General features: G+C 37.2%; 3 protein-coding genes across 4 annotated transcripts; 1 reads left to right on the plus strand and 2 right to left on the minus strand.

Annotated features, from left to right (window-relative positions):
• Window positions 1-139: 139 nt before the first annotated feature.
• rnf34a (ring finger protein 34a) lies at window positions 140-17,678 on the minus strand. 2 transcript variants are annotated; one of them, XM_039663448.2, is made up of 9 exons: window positions 17,163-17,678; window positions 15,889-16,107; window positions 13,796-13,983; window positions 13,494-13,692; window positions 12,477-12,539; window positions 4,869-5,070; window positions 4,667-4,696; window positions 4,451-4,492; window positions 140-2,604 (listed from the first exon to the last, which is right to left on the minus strand). In XM_039663448.2, the coding sequence occupies exons 1-9, from the start codon at window positions 17,166-17,168 to the stop codon at window positions 2,420-2,422; spliced, it is 1,134 nt and encodes a 377-aa protein (XP_039519382.1). In that variant the 5' UTR covers window positions 17,169-17,678; the 3' UTR covers window positions 140-2,419. The 2 variants fall into 2 exon arrangements, with proteins under 2 accessions (XP_039519382.1, XP_039519383.1); XM_039663449.2 differs by lacking the exon at window positions 4,451-4,492 and having other exon boundaries at window positions 17,163-17,634.
• LOC148973698 (P2X purinoceptor 7-like) lies at window positions 5,360-6,784 on the plus strand. The gene has a single exon (XM_089119472.1). It carries the CDS (start codon window positions 6,219-6,221, stop codon window positions 6,708-6,710), a length of 492 nt encoding a protein of 163 aa, XP_088975598.1. The 5' UTR covers window positions 5,360-6,218; the 3' UTR covers window positions 6,711-6,784.
• Window positions 6,948-11,406, minus strand: LOC120488722 (uncharacterized). Its single transcript, XM_039685351.2, has 14 exons — window positions 10,858-11,406; window positions 10,277-10,384; window positions 10,128-10,172; window positions 9,962-10,030; window positions 9,791-9,877; window positions 9,239-9,581; window positions 8,866-9,148; window positions 8,503-8,736; window positions 8,336-8,427; window positions 8,089-8,193; window positions 7,792-7,985; window positions 7,527-7,691; window positions 7,135-7,379; window positions 6,948-7,034 (listed from the first exon to the last, which is right to left on the minus strand). The coding sequence occupies exons 1-14, from the start codon at window positions 11,058-11,060 to the stop codon at window positions 6,994-6,996; spliced, it is 2,214 nt and encodes a 737-aa protein (XP_039541285.1). The 5' UTR covers window positions 11,061-11,406; the 3' UTR covers window positions 6,948-6,993.
• Window positions 17,679-18,909: the final 1,231 nt, after the last annotated feature.

The following is an 18,909-nucleotide window of genomic DNA, read 5'->3' on the forward strand; positions in this document are numbered from 1 at the left end:
TAGAAATTTCCTAGTGGGAAAAATTAAGACATTTACATTACATTTTCAAAATAGTCAATTTTGATTTCATATTGACTGGACAAATAATGAACCGGAACAACAAACTGACATTTAATAATCACGATGCAGTACAGTCCAGTGAAAATCTTTCTTATCACTTTTATTTAAGTATCACAACTAACTCAGAACATACATAACTCGTTTGTTAATTCTATATTAAATCGACAGCAACTGACCAAAAGAAAAAGTTATTTTTTGTTAAGAAAAATAAACTTATCTGAATAGGCATTTACACAGGAATTAAAGACATGTCAGACATAATAGGTTAAACAAGGATGCAATGAATCTGAATATACACCTAAATGTTATTTGTAATATCCCTTATAATCTTAAAATATATCATCACATAAAAAGAGAGGTTGGTATTGCTGTGGTGCAGGTGATGCTTGTCAGCGCGCTGTAATGTGGCATGATGCAACTTCTAATTGGGTTTATTACACATTAATAATGGCTACAAAATATGGGTTGATTATTTGTGTGGGTAATCACTCCCTAGTGACGACTTTTTTTAAAAAGGTTTAACGACGTACATTAATTCAAGTACTAACAACAACAACTGTAGTGCATGAGGAGACAGAAATGCACCTTTTTGGCACCCAAATCATCTTTTACACCGTTCATCATTTTGAAGTTATGGTTGCTTTGCCCATACATAAAATGGCATTTTCAAATGTTATCGATTTAAATCAGTAATATTGTACCGGTTTATGGTCCTACTTTCAATTGACACACACCCCATACATTTAAGTATTTGGTGCATAAAAACAGTTCCACCCTCTCTTGTTTATCACCACTTCACACTGGAAAACCAGCATATTAACCTGCTAAGTCAGTCACATATTCAAGAAACCAGTCCTAAAACTCTGACAAAGAAAAAGTCATATGATTAAAAAATTTACAGTCATTTATGGTTAAAGTCATATGATTAAAAAAATGATTAAAGGAGTAGTTCACTTTTAAATAAATTTTGCTGATAATTTACTCACCCCCATGTCATCCAAGATGTCCATGTCTTTCTTTCTTCAGTCAAAAAGAAATTAAGGTTTTTGATGAAAACATTCCAGGATTTTTCTCCAAATAATGGACTTCAATGGGAACCAAACGGTTCAAGGTCCAAAAGACAGTTTCAGTGCAAACTACAAACTGTTAAGGGCTTTAAACGATTCCAGACGATGAATAAGGTTCTTATCAAGCGAAACGATCGCTCATTTAAAAACAAAAAAAACAAAGTTTAAGTTTTATAAACTCAAATGGTCGCCTTGCTCTGTTCTGTGATGCGTGTTCGTGACTCTCCTATTCAAACTCGTTCATCAAAATGAACAAATCAGTTCCCGAGTCAATTTGTTCATTTCGTTCGTTTAATGAACCAAATGACACGAAAACAAGATTTGTTCATTTTGATGCGAACGTGGATCACAGAAGAAGGCGACCATTTGAGCTTATAAAACTTAAACTTTTTTATTTTTTTTAAATAATCGATCGTTTCACTTGATAAGACCCTTATTCATCGTCTGGAATCGTTTAAAGCCCTTTGAACAGTTTGCACTGAATCTGTCTTTTGGACTTTGAACCGTTTGGTTCCCATTGAAGTCCATTATATGAGGAAAAATCCTGGAATGTTTATCAAAAAAGTTAATTTCTTTTCGACTGAAGAAAGAATGACATGGATATCTTGGATGACAAGGGGTGAGTAAATTATCAGCAAAAGCTTTTTTTTTTTAAAAAAGTGAACTACTCCTTTAACGGGACTAATCTGTTGTGGACCATAAAATGTTCATTATGCCACTTAAAATTTGTTGAATGGTACCACTGTCAAGTTATCAGGAAGTACAATGTTACTTGTAGGAAAAACTTTTTTACAAAAACCCAAGAGGCTTCACATTAGAAACAGGAAACAAAGGCCCATTCACAGAAGCTGCAAAACAAAACAAAAAGGAAACAAAAGAGCAATAGGAACATTCAGATACTTCCATCCTGAGTTATGGTGCATGATGATGAACCCACTTGAGTATTACATTTGTTTCTTTTCTTGAGTTTCTCACAGTGCTTGCATGTGATCTGCGAGCAGAATGTCTTCAAAGCTGTAGGATATCAAGTCAAGGCTGTGAGGTGTTGCAGCTGAACAATTGCATATTATTACAGAGCCTCTTAGAAGAGCTTGTGGAATGTTTTTACTGAAGCATTTATTGACAAAGCCATTGTGGCCCACCATCTAAAGTCTTCCTCAAACGTCGTGAAAAATTAAGCAGAGGACTTACTCTTCCTCCCTAATTCGATGTGAAGACGGGCACTTGCTGAGTTCGTCCTCACCGAATCATAATGCAGTCTGCAGGTGGAACAGGACGTACTCCCAGAAGCATTAAGACTTGAAAACGTGCACAGCCCTGATAACGTATTGTCTGCATATAGGGCATTCATTCATGCGCTTCCCGCATTTAGTGCAGGTGACCATGTGACCGCACTCCAGCAGTACACAGTCAATGACAGCGTCCATGCAGATGCGACACAGGCTGTCGTCATTTGATAACTGGGTCCTGCAACCATCTGCAGTGAGAGAGAGGAAAAAGACATGGGTCATTACAACGTGTGCCAATCCATCTGTAAGAACATGATCTTGAGTTCATCAATGGGTTCATGTCAATTCAAATCCAGACAGTAACAGTGTCGGCCCAGATCCGGCCCCATCTGGTATGTGTTAAGTCCACATGTACCAGATGTGGCCCGGATCTGGGCCGACACTGTTACTGTCTGGGGAAGAACCAAACACAACCAGAGATGGCCACAATTCAAGTAAGATACCTCCAACTAGTGACGCTGCCAGTGTTGTAGTCCTCGAGACTCGGACTCGGTCTCGAGACCATATTTTAATGGTCTTGGTCTTGTCATGGACTCGTGTCCATTTGGACTCGGAATTGACTCGTACTCGAACATTTTTTTTTTTTTTAGGACTCGGAATTATTCCCGAGTCCACTCGAGTTCAATTCAAAATATTTTTCATGATTTTTAATGTATGTTAATAAAATATTTCTTTAAATTGATTGACACGCCCAGTGATTGGTGATTTTCTAGTGCGCAACTGCGCATGACAAATTGTAATAAAATTACTTTTAACACCACCTACTATGAGGCCTTTTTACCCTAAACTGATCATATTTTTTAAACTCTAAGTAAATTCAGTAAAAAAAAAAAAAAAAAAAAAAAAAAATTTCTCTAAATAAATAAAAGTAAATTAGGTAATCAACCCTCACTGGTCTCGGACTCGACCGCCTCGGGTCTCGGACTCGGACTCGACTCTCTATGGACTCGGTCTTGACTCGGACTCGACTCTCTCTGGTCTTGGTGTCGACTCGGACTCGAGTGAGGTGGTCTCGACTACAACACTGGACGCTGCGTCTCACGTTTGTAGCCCTTTTCATACATTATCTATCTACACACACACACAAAAAAAAAAAAAAAAAAAAAAAAAAACTGGGCTTGATTCGGTTGTTCTGAAGGTATGTTAAAAAAAAAAAAAAAAAAAAAAAAAAAAAAATGTTTACACTTCTGGTCTTCGGGGTCAATGACCTTGACCCCACATTGAAATGAATGGGAAATGTGAAAAAATTAAAATAAAAATAAATAAATAAATATATTTTCTTCTGGTGTCAAAAAAAAGAAAAAAAAATCCGGCATAAATCTGAATAGCATAAATGCAATGTATCATTTCATATGCTAATGCTAAAGCTAATGGTGTAATTGAGGAATTGTGTGGTATATGGATACAAAAGTACTTTATATCTTCAAAAACACAGCATTAATGAATAGATGAGAAGTAAACAAAAAATATATATTATTATTTGTATGATTAAAAATTTATATTTTTTGTACAATTACTCAATCAATTGTTGGGGTCGTATATAGGCCCCTGAAGCCCAGAAGTGTAAACAGGAAACAAAGACCATTTGAAGGTTAACAGCCAAAAAAACATGTTCTATTTGAATCGGCCCTATGACTGATTTATTTCCTGTGAACTACACCATGAACAGTTTCGGTAAAAAACATTCATTTCAGTGCATCACTACATCCCAACTCTTGCATTGTGCAGTTTATTTAAATTCTAGCCATACAAAAAACAAATAATATTTGATGAAGGGCATGGATGAAATGGGATAATGGGGGTAAACCATCAAAGAAGATACATTCTTATGACCCCTAACAATACAATTATTCCTACATTACAAATCATTGATGGCAGTGTAAACAATGGCACTTTACATTTTTCCTTTTGAGACTACATGCTATCTGGCAGTGGCCATGCAGGGAGGGGGTTGAAGTGCAATGACATCACAAACTGCAGTCAGTGCACTGGTGAGTGTGACCAGGGAGCATTTCCACCAATCACAAGCCTTACCTCCGATTCCACCATTGCAGATTGGAGGGGGATAAGCTACCACTTAAGTGGGAGGAGCAAAGCACAGCTATTAGACTCAGCTAGGAGTTATTATTAGTTAAACAGTCCATTTAATTTACTGTGTAACCTGAGCAGATCATCAACGAAATCAACTGAGACATTTGCACTATGCACAATGAATTTTTTAATTCAAACTGTGAGGTGAAAATGTCTTACCAGCAGTGATGGGGTTGCTCACATTTTCCACTGAAAAAAAAAAGAGAGCACGCTTTTATAAAAATGAATATACATACAGTATATTTCAGTCTTTTTTTTTTTTTTTTCGACAGTTCTCAATTCTCTCACATTTGGCAGGTATGGCAAACGTTTATTTTTAGACTGTGTGTTGCTTTATTCACGGAGCAGTGTTAGCACTCACTAGATTTGCGATTGTCCTCATTCTCCCGGTAAAGCCTCCTGACGCGCTCCACCAGCTCCCACTTCTCACAGCAGCCGGAGAAGCTCACAAAGTTCCTCGCAAGGATCTCCTTCAGCTGCCTGACCGTCAACTGCTCCACGTCACCAAGGGAGGACAGATCTGACAGAGAAGCTCTAGCCCGCCGCCGCGTCTGAGGACTAACCTGATAATAACGGGACATTCTAGTCATGTTATATAATCTCTGCAATTTAACCCTCATATTGTCCGTTCAGACCCCCATTTGATGTTTCCCTCAAAAGCATTGTTCCCTTCCTTTCACTGGCATGAGGTTTTGTGACTTGTTTCATTCTCAATCTATACGCAAAAAACTGAAACATTGGAAATAAACAGGAAAGGCGAAAAATTAAGTATTTTTTATCTTTCATTTAAAAAAACAAAAATTTGAATTTTCACACAGAAATTAAAGGGACTCTGTGTAGGATCTACCCCCATCTAGTGGTTAAATATTATTTTGCATTCAAACGAATTTTGCTCTCCAGCGCCTCGCTTTTTCAAGTGCGTATTGCATCTACGGTTGCCGTTATGTACCAAAATGCTATGACAGGATGTCTTGTAGTAACACTTCATCGAGCTTTTCTCCGGGTGAACAGGTTTGTAATTTAAAAAAAACAGCAACTTGACACAACGAACAAACGAATGTTACAGTATGAATTTCTGACACTGAAAAACATGAACTATTGTAATTAGTAGTAATGCCGCCTATATTCGTTATATTTTCTGAATTACCTGATTGTTAGATATCATCATCGGATGATTCAGCAGTAGGGAGAGGAAGAGGTAGAGGTAGAGGTAGAGGTAGAGGGAGAGGACAGAGAGGCAGTGGATCAGTGGGATCTAACGTCAGGCGAGATGGACGACGAGGAGCGCGAGAGTCAACACAACGACGACAAAGATACCCGGCAACTACAAGAGACGATCAAAGTAGAATTGAAAGTTTTCAAAGGCAGCGAAGAGAAACGACCGAGGTTTGTACAATTTATGTGTCTAGCTGTAAAAATTAATTTTAATTCTCTGTACAATCTTATCCACATAGCAAAATCATAACTTTAGCCAATTGATAATTTAAATATATATAAAAAAAGAAAGCTATAGAAAATCTTACAGAGAGCAATGTTTTATTTTGCACACACATATTTTTTTTTAAAACACTTATACATGAGATCCCTGCAATGCCTCAAGTGCAATATACTGCAAAACATGATGTATGTTATACCTACATGTATATCTAATGGACTAGATCTGATCTTATAATCATATTTCCTTTCATTTCTTCAGAGACTACTGCAGAACATGAGCCTTGAGGATCACATACGCCTCACAGGTAGATTGTTGGAGAGGCAGCCGGGTCTGGTCTTTGATTTATTGATCGAGCATCAGCAAAGACATGGTGCCCCTACATCTGCGGAGGTTCCAGGGGTACCATGGTGTACCTGTAGCCACTGCAGAGACATGCCGACAGACAGGGAGCGGAAATGCTGTGGACAGGACCCTGCACACTGCGTGAGCCTCCTTCCACATTTTACACAATACTGCCTGGATGAGGGATATCTTCGGATACATAGACAGTACCGGGAGGATCTCACTGCTTTCGGAAATGTAAGGGAGCCTGGTGATGACAACCGAGAATACAGGCATGCAGCTTATAGACACTTTATTTTCTGGCAGCATGGCTCATTAGGACAGGGGAACAGGAGAGTCATTCCAAGCTGCTGTGTTTACAGGATTAGGGAAAAATTCCCAGACCCTCAGGCACAATACACTGGCTACATTCCAGGGATCTAAAAAAGTTTTGTAAATAGTAATATCGATTTATATATGTTGTATTCTTTGAAGTTCTGTTTACTTCACACTTTGTTATAAAGAATAAAATATTTGTTAATTTACTTTGTAATCTATTTTTTCTAAAATCGGGATAGAGAAACATTTAAAAATGATGTGCAAAATGAATGATACACAAAAAACTTAAAATAAAGTTTGTTTGAAAATGCAAACATATATTTATTAATAAGTAGAATGATTTTTGATCATGTATTTACAACTCAAATATCAGTAAAACAACTCAATCTCAATCTGTCTCCAAGTTGGTAATAGCATGGAAGGTAGATCCTGTGAAAGACAAGTTCAATTAAATGTATACACAATTAAGAATCAGTATGTGACAAAATTAATGGGCTAAAATAAGGCCAAGTAGATGTTTGTCACTTACCCAGACCTCTGGTGACCTGTGTATGCATCAGCTCTGATGTTGATGGTGGCGGTATCGGTGGCACAACACCAAGACGCCTTGGGTCATCTGCTCTTAGGGACCTCTTTCGCGGCATCCCAATTCCACTTGTGACTCTCGCCTTCAAGATGCGTGCTTGTATCTCAGGGATGTAACCATATGATTTTGTACACTTCATGGTGTAAAGGCTATATCTTCTGGCATTTTTATTGTACTTCTTCCTATAACTGAAATTAACAAAAGACAATTGCAACAAGTCATTTAATCATTATGAGTAATAAACTTATAGATATTTCTCATATTTCTGAATACATAATTTAAAATGTGAAATTGCAATTATTTGAATATAACAAATTGTTGAGAGTTTGACATACACTTGTTGGCCCTCAGCCGTCCTGTATGCCGGTCGTTCCCGGTGGAAATTGTAGTCCAGGGCTGCGAGCACAACTCTCGTGTCATACACTCGGGGAGTGAAGGCCTGGCGCTTGCTGGCATACATCAGAATGTGATTCTGAAAAGACTCGAGATGTGCTGTCGATCTGGACAAATTAAAAAATAGATTTAGACTAAAAAACACACCCACACATGACTTGCGTATCATTTAGATTTCTTTTAAAATGTCATGTCTCCACGCTTTACCTGAAGCGCAGATACTTGTGGACATCCTTCTGCCAACGCTTGTTGAGGACGATCTCCACAAGCGCTTTATGGCTCTTTGAATCTCTCTCAATCCACTCTTTATCCTGAGTGTCTTCATGGTGGTCGTGTTGGCAGCTTCCTGTTTCCCAGGTGTGATTGTTGCAAACATGATGCAGAACTCCAATCCAAAGTGCCTGAGGAAAGTAAAACAATTAAACAAAAACATTATCATATCAAAGTTTTTTGACTCATTGCATTATTATCATTTATTTCTATTATAACATTCTTCCTGCTTACAAGAAACTGCTCAAATGTTTCTGCCGTCTTGCAGCACCACCAGAAATGGTTAACTATATCCCTCAGCCAGTGAAGGAGAATAGACTGTCCTTTCACCTTTCCCGCCTTATGGTAATTAACAAAACAGAGACAATGGAAGTTAGTCCTTGTAAATATTTTGATGGAGACCTGACATAACAAAATTATTACACCGACATGCAGGAAGGTACAAATCTTAATAAATGAAATTAGATGTATTAGAACTTACGGTTGCTATTTTTTTGCACAAATTTTTGGCACCATGCCACATGTCCAGGCTGTGGTGAATTTTCAGATCCTTATATTTTCCTTTATCTGGGTCTTTGAAGTATAGAATCATTTCTCAATCAGCAATTCAATATTTCTATTCAAATGTTTTATTATTTGACCACTTACTCAAAAGGGCTCCAATCTGGACATGAGCATCCGTGCAGAACTCCACTACCTTGATCTCTTGCGTAAGCTTGTCCACTGTCTGGATAAAACCCTCCTTCTCCATGATGTTGGAGTTCCAGTTGGTCTGCCGCTTGTCTATAGTGGCCACATGGATGATTTCCTTAGAGTCAAGCTCCATGGTTGTGTAGCTACAGTATTGGGCAGAATGCCCTGGTGAGTCATTTCTGCCATCACCTATAGAAAAAGGAAATACAGGTAATTTCAAAATACAAAACCTGTATGATAAAGTGATTGCAAAATTAGTTTAATTGTTTAATACCATAACAATTAATGGAGAACAAGTTCAAATATATAATTACCCACCTAGGAGCACAACATCTTTCCCTTTTAGTCGGCTGATGGATTCAGACCTCTTCTCTTCCCAAAAATCTTTAATAGTGTCAACACAGTAGGTGTCCTGGATGGTGTAGTGTGTGTTGGTGTTTACCATTTGTATGTTCATGAATTTAAATAGGAGAGCAACTTTAGTGTAGTTGTTTCCAGAAAGTAAAATGTTAGTGGAAAGAAGAAAGTCCCCAGCCTGCATGCCAAACTTCAACACAGGCTGTGAATTCCACCGCCATAGGCAATGTCCATTGGGGCAGATCTGGTAAGATAAGGGTAGCATTGTAAAATTAATAAGGCATAAACAGTGCCATTTGTTACGATACATTTTGATGTGATGTGAAAGGCTTACCCATTCAACACTCATCGCAGTGCCCCTGATGCCGATGTTTGTTGAAAATGGGGCAACACTGTCACACACTAAACCAGTCCTCAAGACACCAGTGCATCTGTTCACGGGAAGAGTTAAAAATGTGACAAGCTGCCTCAAGCAGTTCTCATAGAGCACAGCTGCTCTAACGCCAATAATGTCATCCTCACTGAGGACCTTCTGAGGGCCTGGCAAAATCGGCAGCTCGAGACTCAAGGGCTCATCGAGAGGGACTTCAGGGGCAGGCAGATCATGCACAGTCTCATCAATCCCAATAGTTGGCAGATTGTCAATTACCTGTGCTCCCTTCATTGCACCACCCATTCTGGAAGAGAAGAACTTCAGGGATCATACACAGTTCAATTGAATTATTTCCAAGTTTTTCCGGCATATAAACATGATCAAATTTATTACCTGAGACATCAGTGTGAACTAAAAGAATTCAAAAACATTCCAAAATAGCCCAAAACATTTTTTACATGTAAAAATTCAGCACATAAACAAAGTAAAAAGAAGTAATAGATAATGACTCACCGCAATGAAATTGTTGGAAGGTATTCCTCATCAGAGCTGTCGTCCAGGTAACCATGAAATGAGGGTCCTTCTTCTTCCAAATCAATCCTGTAAGATACAACAAACTGAAATGAATAAAAAAAAACTGAAAAAAAAATATCTAATTATACAATAGAATAAAATCCCACTTACACACTGTTCATGGGGTCATTGAAGGCATTTTCATTCAACTCCTCTTCAACAATACTCATGTCATGCATACTATGAAAATAAATGATAATTTAAAGCATGTATTAGCTGAAAACATGCAACCAGATAGTATTGATATGGGACACAAAATTGACTGTTTATGGGTTACCTCTGTTCAAGGGTTTCAACTTCCGGTGCACTTTGTTGTTCAGCTCTAAAAGCAAAAATCATAAGACAATATGATGCATAGGTAGATACAAGTTTGATATGAAACTTGTATTTTAACAATTAAAAAATTATTTCAATTAAATGACTTACCCATCTGTCCCACTGGAAATGCTTGACAACGCTGGAGCATTTGCCACTTGAACACATTTTGCCTTGATGGGGGTTGATGTATTACCACTCAAAAGGGTACTCTCATAACTGCAAAAATCAGATGGGAAAATCAGATCATGGTTTATTGACCATTTATTCTTACATAAAAGGGACTTGACTCCAGCAGTTGTTGACCCTCTCCAATGTTCACAAATAAAACTATAGGCATAGGCTACATACAAAATTACTGTATGCGTCTGTATTATTCAATGCGAGGTCACAGTATAAATGATAAATAACATAAAATTTCAGATAACTAAAAACTTGAAATATCATTAGGTGTGCAAACAATGCAAAAACATTCATTATCTCTATATTCTTACTGAATTTTTAGGTTATAAAGAGTAAACTTACAAACCTTGTTTTTAGCACCTTCACAATAGCAGCGAGTAAAGTAGTCAATAGCTGCTATTCATCAAAGACCTTGTTTAACTTTTTTACCTATGTTATACTGTATATATAATAAAGTACACAACCAAGCAATGACAAAAAAATTAAGTAAGACTGTAACATTGACTAACCTGTCGAGGAGAAAGCAGGCAACTTCAGCGTCTCTTCTGAAATCTTTATGCTGCATTAGCTCTTTCCACCTTGAAAACGCGATCCCGATATTTACTCTCGTTTTTTGCAATCTCCGGTCACGTTTCCTTTTTCGTTCCAGTCTTGCCTTTTTTTGCGTGGAAGATGCATTCTCCTGTGACTCGGCATATGTATGGTCCGCCATTACAAATAATAGAGCAATCAGCAATCATAGGAGAGCAATTCAGGGAATGCGCCTCTCAATGTGACGTGACGCTGGCTCTGAGTCTGAACGAAAACGCGTTGTGGAAACGCGTTTGGCTGGTGGTACTTTTTGACCCTCTCTGCTATTATAGTTTTTCAAGATGGCGGAACGACATGGAAGCCTCCGTTAACCTACCCGTCCCATGTACATAAAGATAATAAATTCTTCATTTACGAGGATAAGTCAGATAATTTGCAGAGGTATTTGTACACCATTGAGGACATATTTATGAATAAAAATATTGATTTCTGATAATAAAATACCTAAAACTCTACACAGTGTCCCTTTAAGGCCTGGTGCTAAAGTAAGAATGCAATATGGAATAAACATGCTCACAATCTCTCTCTCTCTCTCTCTCTCTCTCTCTCTCTCTCTCTCTCTCTCTCTCTCTCTATGCAAGTGTGACTGCAACAAAACCATATTTGTATAATATTAGGCAAACAAAATCAGCCACAAATGCAGATATGAAGGTGTGAGACCTAACACATGCACAAATACACATGCATGCACAGTTGCACACAAACACTTTCGCATGCATGTGCACGCGCGCACAAATGCACACACCCTTTAATTTCTGCTTATTGCTATTGGTTTTATTCACATATTTTTTTAAAATATAATTTCTTATTCTAAAGTTAATGATTTACATTTAGATTATTGAAATAAAAAATTTGTGAATAAAATGTTAAGGGCATTTTAGTTCTATTTTTACAAACTTGTGTGAAATCTTTGCAAAAACACACACTTTTAAAATGCCAACATGTTTTCTTCAAGCCAGCAGATTGCACCTACCTGTAGCAGATCTATATCCAGAAACAACTCCTATTTAATTTAGATCATCATTAAAGTATTTTTTTCTCAGAAAAAAATTTTAATATTTCATACGCAAGATAATGGTGTAGAGTATTTGGTAACGCTTCCTTTTACAGTACAGTACTTACAGTGTATTTACCTAGAAAGTATGGAATGGAACAAGGGTTGGTTTAGGGGTAGGTTCAGGGTTAGTACTAGATATCACCCAGTAATTGTTGTTACTAAAATAAGTACATAGTGTTTACATGGGTAACTGGACTGTAAAAGGAAGCATTTTTGGAAGTATTTTTATTGTGAGTGGGTAAAGAAAAAAAAATGCCAATTAAAAATATGAATACATACTGTAATAATCATAAATAACACTGAATGTGACAGATAAAGGTGATGAATTTTTACTAACAAAATTTACTTAGATTTTAATATTTTAATTGTGTTAAGTCAAATGTGTTGAGAAGATGAAATTCTTATTCTGACCAGCCCAAGAAAGTGTGTAGTTCATGACAATGTTAGTCCTTTCAATTACCAGTGAGAGAATTAACTCACCTCTGGTGTGTGTTCTGCCTGGTCGAGGTTAAGAAGTGAGACTGAAGTGGAGTCCTCAATATCCTATCAGCAAGGAATGTTTACACAGAAAGAAAACAATTAGCCATCCACACTAAGAACAACTTTACAAAGGATTCACCAATGACTGCCAAACCTCTTGTTAATAGTGGTATAAAGTACACTTAAATCCAATGCCAAAATTGTGTAAACCAGTTAATTTTTGCACAGCCATTTTGAGCACAGATAATTGTGCACATCAGTGCATTCTGGGTAGGATTGAATCAGCCATGCATACGTTCTTTGGAACATAAAGTCCACACTACAGGCATAGTAACTCCTAGCTAGTTTGTAACCAACTCTGCACTTTTTTTGGTTACTCCATTTGTTCAAGGTAGCTAGTTAATGCTCTAAAGTAATGCTTGTAAAAACTAATATGGCATTTATCCTCAACGATCCAATAGCAGCCTTCAAATTCATGAGCAGAAGTTGTTGAAATGCTGTGTATTTCTGTTTATTCTTGATTCTAACTTATTTTGGCTTATGTAGCTAATGGCCGGATCAATTCAGTTGGCCGCTTTATGTTTCAATCAACACAAGTTTCTCTGCAAATTCAATGACACTGGGCCTTTATTACAAAACAAAATGCTCTGAACAAACATATACTCCTCCGATGTGATACGGGACATGAAGCGATGTGATTCTAAAGTCTATACAGAGACGCAAAAAAGCTGTTTAAACTGGACCGGTATTCCACTATACAATATAGTTATCCATTTTACATGCTTAGAAAAGCGCAACGTTTTATTTTGTGTCATTGTCCTAGGTCGAGTTACACTACTCGAGTAACTGTATTTTAATAGGGAAAGCGTGGGGGTGTTTGGTCGCTTCTCTGCTTGGCCCATATTGAATGAATTGGGCTAGTTAAGTTAAAATCACGGATCAACTACATTACGTTTAACCCCTAATGTAAACATGTTATAACAGCCATGCTCACAGATTAGAATCAGCTGGACACACCTGATTGGACTCGGAGCTGTTGCTCCTACTGATTGGTTCTCCTTGAGCTGGAGAGAGAGCTGAGAGAGGGGAAGTGGGTTCTTCCGTTGAAGGGGGTGGGCTATACAGGGGGCGTGACTGCAGAGAAGGCGTGTCTGGATCATCCTCACTTTCGGCACCTTGATGGCAAAGCACCAAGTCCACAAGGTCCTCTTTCTCCCTAAGGATTTGAAGCATTCAAACAACTCAAAAACACTAATGATATGGTCATAATATACCCAATTATTAATAATGCTCACATACGGTTGCCTGTGTGAAAGTACCTGCAGGTATCAGTGTTAATATTGCGTAACGTAAGATACTGCCGCAAGTCCTTAACACGCAAACGCATGAGCTGTGGACGCTGGAATGAAGTGCCCTTCAGCAGCTGACAGGTTGTGCATCTGCGCTGGTTTTCCTGAAGTACTGAGCACAGCGAACAAAAACTCTTCTTACAGTCACAACAGATGTGCTACAGAGGAGAAAAAAGGGGAATTTGTGCTTAATCAAAAGGACAAAATACAAGGCTGTAATAAAATTACAATCTCTCATCTCAAACGAAAGAAAAGGCATGCAGATTATGGTTTATTGCCTAACTCTACTATATATTAAAATAATGTTGAAAGGTACTTATTCCCCTTGTAAAAAAATAAGTAAGTGTGCTTAATTGTACTGAATGCACATTTGTCGGGTACGGGTACAAGTCTAAAAAGTATATTTAAAAAAAAAAAAGTACTTGAAGCTAATAATGTCTATGTATATTAAATCTATATGTCGAGAAAAAAAAAACCAAGGTGGAGCAGTGCAAGTGATCTATTTTGTAAGTCAAATGTAAAATCTTGTATGGCTTTAAAGGGTTAGTTCACCTAAAAATTAAAATTCTTTCATCATTTACTCACCCTTAAGTTATTCCAAACCTCTGTGTGTTTATTTGTTCTGCTGAACACAAAGGAAGATATTTTGAAGAATGTTTTAATCAAACAGATTTCATTCCCCATTGACTACCATAGTAGGAAAAAAACACAGTCAATGGGGAATGAGATCTGTTTGATTAAAACATTCTTCCAAATATCTTCCTTTGTGTTCAGCAGAACAAATAAACACATAGAGGTTTGGAACAACATGAGGGTGAGTAAATACTGACAGAATTTTAAATTTTTGGTGAACTACGCCTTTAATGAGAAAGTTGATGAATAAATGTATTTGTCGCTGGATGATTAACAACCTTGAGTCTAGAAAAGTCGAATTGAATGTATGCCACTCTACTTCTAAAATTGACCAAATAATGTTTTTAGTTGATATTAAAATGTACAATCTTTGTCTTCTGGGAGAATCTGTAAAAAAATATTGATGACTCATCTTGCATGAATACGAATATAAAAATGTGTGTCCAATCAAAAGCTACATAGAATTTCTTTATTAGCACCAACCAGCTATATTTATCCGGCAGTAAATTTTGTTTTGCATGTTGTTGTAGAAATTTTAATAGATAAAATTAATTATGTTAACTAACCATAAAGTTCTAATTTTATATTTCTACCATGTGATAAAATCTATCATACTTCCACTTAGTCTAAAAGGGACTAAACTTTCCATTCTAGATCTAACAATAAAACAAGATAAATCTTAGTTCCTTTTATGTAGCCATGAGACGAACTTTCAATATCAACTAACCATCTAACAAACTTTTGACTTAACGTAACCTTGGTCAATGTAACTTTTAAAATGAACTGAACGTTCTGTTCTTTTACTGTATTAAGTCGTGATTGACTGAAATGTTGACCCCTTACAAACTCTTTTTGAGGATATTATAGGATATTTTTGCTGATGTCAGTAACAAAAAATGATGAGGGGATGGGGCTTGCTTTAAACAATGTAACCAATCATATTGAGTGTGACATGATCAGTCATAATGAAATAATTAGTCATGATGATTCTATTTATACGTGTATGGCATTATCATATAAAACATGTGTACTTCTTTGAAGTTAAGATTCTCTGAGGATTGCTCGAGAACTCCCAACTGAAATAAAGAGCATCTGAAGGACATTTACTGAATTATCTGTCTGTCATCTAAGCTGCGAAGCGAAAAAAAGTTGATTAGAATTATTAGTACTCAGTCGACGTCGATTTGTAGATGTGCTAGGGCATAGGACAGGTTTAGTACTCAGCCGACGTCGATGTGTAGATACGCTAGGGCATAGAATAGGTTTAATACTCAGCTGACATCGATGTAAATCTAAATACATCAACATCAAAAAGAAATTGGTGTTTCTGCAGCTATTTCATGGCATCTTTAATCTAATAAATGCTTTTAGATTTGATGTGCGGAACAAATGAGATTGTATGGCAATGACAGGTGTACAGGTCTACCTACCCTTCTCCTAAAGACAGAGAATGCTTGTCTACAGGACTGACACACCAGGCTGGTGTTGGAGGAGTTGGTAGGTGGGTATGTGGAGTATCCTGCAGTGGGAGCAAAACGAAACGGCCCCGCACCTGCCCCGAACCCTGCCTGCTGCCCTCTCACGGCCCCGGTACCCATCACTTCATTTAGCAGACCACAGCATGATGCCCACATGGACGAGGCCCCCGCCTGCACGGAAAACAATCACAAAAGACTTTAAAAAAAAACAAATGAAAAATTATGAGGTTTTATTAAGACTAGCGCTGTTTTGATTTTTTTTTTTTTTTTTTACACATTTCATGTGTGGCTGTACCTAAATAGGTTCTCTTTCGCATCTTATTATGTTGGAATGATTTAAAAGCACTTGAATAAAATTATTGGCTGATCATAGGATACGCCAACATGCAGATGTGAAAACTAATGTATTTATGAACATTTAACCATGAATCTAGCAGACCCCTTTTACAAAAATCAAGATTTTGTAAAACTGCAAAATATGTCCCCTTTAATCAGAAAATATTATTCACAGAAATTAAAACATTATTTTTGACAGCCTTAATTAAGACACATCTAACATGTAGAAAATTGCCATTGTGAGATGATAACAAAAGTAAGTCTGAGCTGCTGCTGTGCTTTATTTCCCCATTCAGAATGTCCTGCCCAGAAATAGTTCCCATTGACAAGGATCAATCTCATTACAGATGGATGGGAATAGGACTAAGCCATAACAAGGGATTAGTGTGCTTTAAAGGACTTCTGACTGCAGCTAGTGCTCTTAGTCACAATCAACAGAGAGTAACCATAGTGTTTTTATTTTCATAGGGAGCCAACAGGACAGTCAACTCCCAATTGTCATTGTGTAACACAGAGAAGGATCGGTCCTGTTGCTGGGTCTCACCTCTCAACAAATGAAAACATGAAGAAAACATGAGAACAGAAGAGTTATACAAACAAACACATTACTGATCATTGCATCTAACAACTGAATACTGAAATACACTAGTACACACCGTTATATAACTGCTAGATATGTTGATTGAGATATATAGGCATGAAAGATGTCATCAATGCACAAAACCACACAATACAAATAGTGCATGAAAAGCTAAACTGAAAATCAGCTGTTACTTATCAAGCTGATAGCAAATGTAGCAGATTATTCTTGCTAGCCTGATGCACAGGCAGCACAGCCAACAGAGAAACAAGTTTAAAAACTAAACAAGCATTATGAGAAATTACTGTACCTTCATAGCAGCTCAAAGACACCACGGGAAGTCACCCAGCTGCACGCAAAGGAAGCCAAAACAACATTGCTCACAAACGGCTAACTCTTCTTTCCACAGTCGCTGTCTACAGCCGCACCAGGAGGATCGCTGTGTATGACTGTGATTAAACGTTTTCAGCCAATCAGAGTGGTGGCTATCCTGTGACGCAATAGCAGCCAGCCAATCATCTCGTACCTCCAGTAGTGCAGCGGATTGAGCGGAAGTTTGTGCATTTCTATTAGAGTTTCTTCTCATATCATATGTTGTAGTTTATTACACTTCATGTAATGGAATTATTTGTTTCAATTACTTTCGTAATTTTAGCTTGAAAGCTTAACCCCGGTCTAACGAGTTCGCATTCTAGAGCCTTATTATTTTTTCGGGCAGATTTATTATATGATATTAGAGGAAAGTTCAAATTGAGTGATATTGCAACATAAATAGTGGTTTAAGTATTTCTTGTAGTTTAACACTTATTAACACTTATTTTAAGGAATGTTTATTAACAGATTAATTGACTTAATTAACGTTACAGAATAATTCATGAGTGTCACCTGAGTCACAGGTCACTGTTGCTGTTCCAACATGACAATCCATAATTGATCAGTAGTTTTAAGCTTTATGTTCAGGTTGTTGTTTAGTGGCATGCGCTATGTGTTGTCAAACTATAAACTAGATCTTGGTGAAATATCTGTGAATAGTAAAAAAATGTAAATGTATTTTGAACAATGTTGGCACAGTCATCACTTGATAAAATCCACTGACACCATGAAAAAATATTATTTAACATATAAGATGTGAAAAAGAAATGAACAATTCAGTGGACATAATAAACAAGCACATTAATTGGAAACAATAATATCACAATATCCTATAAACTATTTATTCTTAGATTTTGTTCATGTATAATACCATGTCATGTAAATATTTGCGACCTCTACCAGTCGGCAACGCGTCATAGTTGGGGGGCGTGGTCGGCGTGGGGGAAAGCAGCGCGACCATCCTATGTATTTGAATGACAAAAATGTCATATTGCGAGTCATTTATGCCTGCCGACCGGCAACGATACATTGCAAATTTAACTGTAATAGGTTATGATTGCCCTTATTTAATTAAAAACTGGGCCAATGACCCAACCAAATGGCCGGAGGTGTCGTTTCCAGACTATTATATCTGGTTGAATCTTCAGGTAAGACATCGCGGAAGCTACCGGCAACACAAGCCTGTAACTCAATCAACTTGCGTATACGTTACTATAAGTCCATAAAACCATGTCACTTACCAATTGTACGTATGCTTCACTCCAAACTATTAATCCTTTTGTAAAACGGTGATCAAAGTAGTCGCTACGAAGTTGCAGAGGGACTTTGCTGACAGTTATCCGAATTCTCACAGACTGCAGTCTGATAACCTTCAGCTGATAACGCTAATAACATCCCTCATGAAAAACAACTAAAGGAATCTTGTAGTATTTTAGGACAAACTATTATAGTAACGTTAATCCTATAGGAATACTATAGTATTTTGGGACATAGCCTAGAAGTATAGGTATTAATGAACATCACAGAAGTATTATACACTACTATAGAATACTAATAGCCATAGGATTACTATAGTTCTTTTTCGTAAGGGACGTAACGTCAGACAAATCTGGCCCACTGCCTAATACGAGTTAAACATCTACTACTATATCACACAGGGACCTCTACTCACACAGTAATCTAAT

Source organism: Pimephales promelas, chromosome 14 (assembly GCF_988280905.1).
Source record: "Pimephales promelas chromosome 14, fPimPro1.hap1.1, whole genome shotgun sequence".
In the NCBI taxonomy this organism is placed as follows: Eukaryota; Metazoa; Chordata; class Actinopteri; order Cypriniformes; family Leuciscidae; genus Pimephales; species Pimephales promelas.